We start from the raw sequence: 7,612 nt of genomic DNA, 5'->3' as shown, positions 1-7,612 counted from the left end.
TGTAACGCTCTGCAAAGTGCGGAACCAAGCACTCACTCTCTCTCTCTCTCTGTCTCTCCTCTTCTCGGAAGTCGGAGACAACCACTCGCCGACAGAGCTCCGATTTGCTAACTCAGCCGCCACCTAGAACGGCGATTTTCAGCCGTCCGATCAGTTCTTGTGACTCGCAATCATCGGTCCGCCGCCGCCCGATCTCACTCTATGCATTTTTGTTTATTTGATTTCTGCGATCTTCTGCTGCAGTTTAATCTTCATTAACTGCGTCTTTGGAGCTTTCTTCTTGGATCATTTGCAGATCTATCACTCTTTAAAGTGATTTCTGGAGTTTCTCTTTGGTTCTTTCGGATACATTTTGTTGTTCCGCCTTCAAGCACCTCATTTTCTAGGAAAATTTTCAACCGGATTCGTTACTTTCACATATTTTTGAAGTTTTATCTCAGTTGAGCCTTGGAATTTCTTGATTCTGAAAATGCTCCGACTTGTTTTCTCGATTTTAGTTTGCTTCGCGGCCATTTCGATTTTAGCGAGCCGCGAGGCTTTTGCGGATGTTGTGACTTGCTCTGGATTGGTGCCGATGAGGTATCGGAATGATAAGATATCGATTACAGACTTTGGCGCCGTCGGCGACGGACGGACGCTGAACACGAAAGCGTTTATGGAGGCGATTTATCGGATTGAGCATCTGAGGCGGCGGGGAGGCACGCTTCTGTACATACCTCCTGGGGTGTATTTAACGGGGAGCTTCAACCTTACAAGCCACATGACGCTTTACTTGGCCAGAGGTGCCGTGATCAAAGCTACTCAGGTACTTTCGCTGGTTAAAATGATTTTGGGATTGTTACCGATGTTAGTGTTTGTGATCACTTTTTATGGTGTAAAATTGTAAATTAGTAATGTAGAAGATGTCTGAGTTGGCCAAGGAATTTGGTCGTCTTCGAATTCTAGCCTAGCTTAAGCGCCATAGTTTGCAATTATCATATGTATAATGCTTGATGCTAACCAGGATAACGTGGCAATTTGCGCCGCATTGATATCGTTCCGAGGAGGATTTCTGAATAAAAATTTCTGATAGAATAGCGTAGCATTAGTGCCGACTGCTGAGACTATCATTGTGATTCTATAGAAGACTGCAGTTAGGCCTGCTTAGATTATAGCAGTCTTAGGATGGTGTGACTTTGTTGGTTTCTTCATTTGCATAAAGCTTAATTTAGCTCTGAACTTTTTGCGATTTATCACTTTAGTCCATGAACTTATTTTTGACTTAATTACACATTTATACTTTACAAATTGGTTCGTTTTTACCCTATGAGGTAACTAACAGTACGTAGGTTATAAGATCAAAGCATTTGTAAAGTACACGAGTACATTTGAGCCAAAAAAAAAGAAGGTCCAGGAGCTATGTTTAGAAGATTTTTCTGATAAAATGGAAAATGATTTTTTTCCCCTTTTCTTTTCTTTCCAAAAAATCTTAGCTCCAATGTAGCATTACAGCTCTAGGAATGATGGTCAAATAATTATAATTTGTATGAGGAATAGGGTCTATGTGCCAAGCATACTGAGATTTGCACTGTGCCTCGTGGTGGAATGGGTCACCCTTCCCTTTTCTTTCCACTTGACCACATTGGTGTTTGGATCGAGTTTAAAGTGGTGTTTTAAGGTGGGGCTACACAATAAAAAATTTGCATATAGAGTGTATGGAAATTAAAGGATTGCCAAAACCCATGGTGGGTCCAGTGATAAATGGTTGATGTGGTTGCATGTGGATGTTATTTAGATGCGTGACAACCAGGATGGCTGGAGTCTGGACAGCTATATGGCATGACGCGGGGGAGGGGGGGTTGTTGGTATGTGTGACGATGTTATTTATTTATTTTTTTCAATAATGTGCTGATTCCATGCTTAATTTGATGAGCTCATTATTGATTTTTTAATAATGTGGTGATTCCATGCTTGCTCTAGCGAGCACAGTGACAAATGTATTTGTCTCTCTCTTTGTTGCAACTATCACCAAGTAAAATTATGGATATCAAATGGAAAGTTTTGTTTTTTTTTTTTCTGAGAAAACGGAAATTAATATAGCTTCTGTTCTATATGGTTATGAACTGTTAGTATGGTTGGATCATCCACCACATATTATGACCGCAAAATATTATTTAAAAAAAGTACGTATATCCTGCTACTCACAGCTGCAATGTTACTATCTTCCATTCATCAATCTATGCCCCATTTTATACTAGATCCCCTTTTCCATTTAGGTAATGTTCTAACCTTAGATTTGTATACATAGATAACTAAAATGCAGGCAATGCCGTTATTCTGATAGTATGAGTTTGATCTACCTATCTTATGGCACACCATTGGTCTTAATCTTGATTACTGAAACTTCTTAGCATGTCTGACAGGAACATTAGTGGTCCCAACTTCTAAGATTTGCAAGCTTTTCTGTGGGTTCCTCTATTAAATTATCGCAGCAACCCATGACAGAAATTTTCCTTTTGGCAAGTATTTCAAATACCATTTTTGTAAAGTGTTCCTTGCACTTTGAATTGTGCACTTATCCTTTTGCATTATAATTAAAAAAAAGGAAATTGATCCCATACTAGTTTAACAACTGTTACAACATTATTTGCTCTCTCTTTCTCTGCTAGTGTGTATTTAATTGAAAAGTTTGGTTATGTTCTATAGAACACAGTCTCCACTTAAGACATTGGTTTTGAAATGCTGAAGATATAACTAAATGATTTTTAGAAGTCCTAGTAAGTAGTTAATCCAGGTGTCAATCTGAAGTTCACTCTGGCTCTTAGTTTTAACGTGCTCTGTTGGAGTTACTTAGCCATTTACGCCACTGGATACATGTACATGTATCAGCAAAATGTGTTATTTACCTGGAAAAAATAAAGGTACAGTAAGGAAAAAAAACAAAAAAGAGAACCGGTAATTTGGCTGTGGTATATTCTCTTTGCTTTTTTAAAAAAATGGTATAAATGCAGCTTGAAAATGTTTTTATATTACACTGATTTGCAACTCTTCCGCCTTTGGTGCTTTAGGATGCAAAACATTGGCCTTTGATTGCGCCCTTGCCTTCATATGGAAGAGGGAGGGAACGTCCTGGAGGAAGATATATGAGCCTTATCCATGGAGATGGGCTTCGTGATGTGGTCATCACTGGTCAGTATAAGCATAACACTTATTATCTTTTGATTGTGGCTATTCCCAGCCTACAGCAGCCTGCCTAATCCATTATACAAGTGCATAGTATTACTAATTAGAACTCGCCACACATGTGACACACTGCATGACATGCTTTTATTATTCTCAAATGAGGGCCATAATACCTTGTTCCTTTTCCTGATTTTATGAATATAGCTGAAAATAGCGCTCAATCAATTGCAATGTTCAAGAAAATTATTGTAGCATTAGGTGGGACAAGATTTTTTTGAGTTGGGTTAGGGCTTTGCATATTTTTTTTGACCTGCACGGCATGCTTTTAAGCATGTTATTTTCATCTGTGTGACCTGCCTTTCTGTAATTAAGTAATTTTGACATCCTCTACTATTATTCTTATTTTTAAACATTTCCTTTCCTATTGCTCTTTTGCTAAGTACGGTCTTAGGTTTTTTAGATTTGACAAAGTGGTTCTTTCTTTAGGTGAAAATGGAACGATTGATGGCCAGGGAGCTTTCTGGTGGAACATGTGGAGGCAGAGAACCCTCCAATTTACTAGACCAAATCTTATTGAACTTATAAACTCCAGGAGCATTATCATTTCTAATGTCATTTTCAAGAACTCCCCCTTTTGGAACATTCACCCTGTCTATTGCAGGTAATGTTGAATGTTGCGTTGCGTTCAGTCATCTTTTTTTTTTTTTTTTTTTTTTTCAGATAAGCAATATCTCGTATACAAGATTTATTTTAATAATAATACATATATTACCATTTATCTATCCTGTTCACTTAATGATGCTATCATTCATTCATAAGAGAATGAGATTGCGTATCTGTTGTTTCATGCTTGGGGTTGATTTCATGTATGATGCATCGTATTTTCTCTATCTTGATCTTATTATGATCTATTTCATAAAGTCCTAGCATCAGATCATAAGTGCTTATTGAGTCATGATGTTTGCATTTTTATCTATAATTATGTGGGGACTAAATCCACAATGCTCAATATTAAGCGCGTAGGTGTTATCAGAGAATGATAATGTCCACCTGATCAGATGCAATTCAAAAGTATATAGTTGACTTGGTTTTGGAGCCACTTCCTGGCTTAGCTATAGTTTGCTTACCAATTTGGTCTTTTTCCATAATACCAAATGATCTTGAAACATGAGTTACTTCAAAACTTTATTGTGGAGCTAAGATTTTGTGCTTTATTGACGACATCTACTTGATATAGTACAAGTTCTTGAAAATTGCATAGGTGTGGGACTACTGTTGGCCTGACTGTTAATTTCTTCTCAACAGCAATGTTGTTATTCGATATGTGACCATACTGGCTCCACCTGACTCTCCTAACACCGATGGAATTGATCCAGGTACGCTCTGTAAAACAGTTGCGATATTTTCTTCACCCTATTTGTTCCTTAAATATTCTTTTTCATTTTTTTTTCTGTTACATATGTATTACTCTGCTAACTGGGCACACAAACACACTTAAGTTGTATTTATGATTTGCTATATCTCGCCCAAGGAAGATAAGACCTTTTTCCTTAAACTTGGGAATGCATAATTCATTACTTTGATATGGTCCCTAGCTAGTGTAGTGCCCCGTCGCTGCCATGTTTGTGCATGGTGGCGGTGCATAAAAAGGACCCATGGATCCTTATTTGGTTGCTGAGTATCAGGGGCAGGCCTCTTCTGTGGATAGAAACTGGATATTTTGTTTTTCTTCATATGTTATTAGAAGGAAAACTTGATGTCATCTCACTCTTTCTTTTTACTGTCCGATCCTGGAGCTGGAGGTGACCCAAATTATTAAGCTGGCAGACATGTTAGATTATTAAGTTAGTTAGAATGAGATCTTTCATTCAGTGAATTATAACCATCTGTATATTGTTCTGGTGAATTCGAGCAGATTCAAGCCACCATGTTTGCATTGAGGACTCGTACATTTCCACGGGCGACGACCTTGTGGCAGTTAAGAGCGGGTGGGACGAGTATGGAATTGCTTATGGCATCCCCAGCCACGACATCACCATCCGGCGGATAACAGGTTCATCCCCGTTTTCCGGCATAGCAGTTGGAAGCGAAACTTCCGGTGGAATACTGGATGTATTGGCTGAGCACATTACCCTCTACAACATGGGAGTCGGCATCCATGTGAAGACCAACATCGGCAGAGGAGGGATCATTAGAAACATTACAGTGTCAAACGTGTACATGGAAAACGTCCGAAAGGGTATCAAGATCGCCGGCGATGTCGGGGACCACCCTGACGACAAGTTCAACCCGAACGCTCTGCCGGTGGTGAAGGACATCACAATTAAAGACGTCTGGGGCGAGAACGTCCAGCAGCCAGGCTCAATTCACGGCATAAAGAATTCCCCTTTCACAGGTATTTGTCTCTCTAACATCAACCTAGGAACACCACCAATAAAAACCCCGTGGCAATGCTCTGATGTTGTTGGCAGCGCCGTCAAGGTCAGCCCTTGGCCATGCTCAGAACTTGCCGCCACTCATCAAACATGTTCAATTCCCTTCTGAAATTGTTGTAGAATATATGGTAGTTGTTCTAATGAGTGTTACCTATCTATTGTACTTAATAGTGCATTTTGCAGTAAAAAAACTCACGCCTTTTCTTTATTTAAACGTACGCATATGCTTCTACATCTCGAGATAGATGCAAATCTATATACAGAAGGGGCGAAACAGCTAAACCACGACATTCATACATAGCTACTGGGAATTGGGAAAAACATATGTATATGTATACCATAAGGTGTATATGGACTCTCAGAAATCAAACTGGTTCAGGAACTTGCGAAAGTGCTTCAAGAAGCCGCCTTCCTTTCTACCTCTGTATTCCTCCTCCTCCTCCTCCTCTACCTCTCTGTCCTCGCTTTCCTTCTCATGGCGATGTTCCTCGTGCTTGAGGCGGAATGGTTCCCTTAAGCTGTGCTTGACAAACACGTCGTCGTCGTTGCGCCTGTTGGAGAGGAACCACGGCACCACCTCGCGGTGGGGAGGGCCGTGGCGGTGGAACCTCATCCCCCGGGCCGGGATCGGGCGATCGCCGCCCCGGATCATCTCCGGATCGAAGTCCTTGCCCTTGCCGCCGGACATTATCATGTCGTTGCCGAACGAGATCTCATGGGGTCCTCCTTGCTTGAACATCGCGTGCCGGCAACCGCGGCGGGAGAACCGGCGGTTGATCGGGCGGATCCGGAAGATCCTCACTTCGGTTTGCGCGTTGGATACCGGCAGATCCTCGCTGGATCTAGCGGCCTCCACTTCGAGCGGCGTTGACTCGACGGCTTTGATCGGTTCAGTGTCTGGCTTGTCCACGGGCAGGAGAATGGCCGGATTGGCGTCGGAATCCGGTAAAGAACTTGATAGATCGGGATCGGCGACGTCATTTCGCGGCAGTTCAGCGTATGCGAAGGCGAAGAAGAACAATAGAACGGTGAGTGCAAAGGCGAGTTTGGCCATGGCTGAGACCAGGAATGCGAATTTGGAGAGGAAACGCAGAATCGGGAATCTGTATATATAGGGCTGTTGGGATACATATTTCTACGGGCAGTTAGCGCGTGCAAGGTGAGGTTTCACACACGTTGGTTCTTTGAAGCGAGGAGCGGGCAGCGCGTGCAAGGCGGCAGGTATTCACCGGCTATATGTGCTTCGCTCGGGGCTGGGATCAGGTGCGGTAGTCAATTATGCTTTTGATTGCGCCGCCGCATTCAGTGGGTTAGCGTACACGGTAAGTTAAACATAATTAGTTGACTTTGACAAGTCCATAGCCCGTGCCATTTGTTTACACATTAGCATTTAAAAATGTGATTCTACGAATTTTAAAACTATGCTTACATATTAACACACATCATAACTATTTTTCATAGGAAAGAGTTCGGGAATCTAATGGTCCCCAAATCTAATTATAGTTTATAAATATAATTAGTAAAATTTGACATTTAATAGTTAATTTTTTAACATTTTAATATTTAAAAACTCACTATGTTTATCAATCATTAAGTAAATGTTATATACACTTAAAATTTGTGATTTAAAATATAAATATAAAAAATATTAAAATTTTAGAACGTTCATTACATTTGATGCATGTCCAAAATATATTTAAACATCTGAACTAAGAGGTACAGATGTTCGAATAATGTTTGGTAAGTGTTCTTGTTCTTAAAGTTTATTTAAACTTTTGAATTAAAGTTGTTTAGACATTCTAAAAGCTTACAGAAATCTAAAGGGTTTCTTCATACATCTTAAAAATTACAAACATCTTAACACTATCGCATCCATGGGCACTTGGACCAAAAACTCTCATTTGATTCTTATATGTTTGAACCACTCACTCTCTTTTGAGATGTGTCCTATTGATCTCTTACATTTTCAAAGAAGTAAAAAATGTTGAAGATTTTTCTTATTTTAGTTAATTAAG

General features: G+C 40.1%; 1 protein-coding gene across 1 annotated transcript; it reads left to right on the top strand.

Moving 5' to 3' along the window:
- LOC127813210 (probable polygalacturonase) lies at window positions 1–6,135 on the top strand. Its single transcript, XM_052354055.1, has 5 exons — window positions 1–805; window positions 3,048–3,168; window positions 3,649–3,823; window positions 4,468–4,538; window positions 5,078–6,135. The coding sequence occupies exons 1-5, from the start codon at window positions 470–472 to the stop codon at window positions 5,704–5,706; spliced, it is 1,332 nt and encodes a 443-aa protein (XP_052210015.1). The 5' UTR covers window positions 1–469; the 3' UTR covers window positions 5,707–6,135.
- The last annotated feature ends 1,477 nt before the right edge of the window (window positions 6,136–7,612 follow it).

This window comes from Diospyros lotus, chromosome 11, assembly GCF_014633365.1.
Source record: "Diospyros lotus cultivar Yz01 chromosome 11, ASM1463336v1, whole genome shotgun sequence".
Lineage (NCBI taxonomy): Eukaryota > Viridiplantae > Streptophyta > Magnoliopsida > Ericales > Ebenaceae > Diospyros > Diospyros lotus.
This window is presented reverse-complemented; position numbering and strand designations above follow the sequence as displayed.

What these genes read in the sequence shown, in the direction of transcription:
- LOC127813210 (XM_052354055.1), top strand. Translation starts at nt 470, where the DNA reads ATGCTCCGACTTGTTTTCTCGATTTTAGTTTGCTTCGCGGCCATTTCG. An exon ending in CCGTGATCAAAGCTACTCAG is followed by an intron (nt 806 to 3,047) that starts GTACTTTCGCTG and finishes TTGGTGCTTTAG; the next exon opens with GATGCAAAACATTGGCCTTT. An exon ending in CACCGATGGAATTGATCCAG is followed by an intron (nt 4,539 to 5,077) that starts GTACGCTCTGTA and finishes GAATTCGAGCAG; the next exon opens with ATTCAAGCCACCATGTTTGC.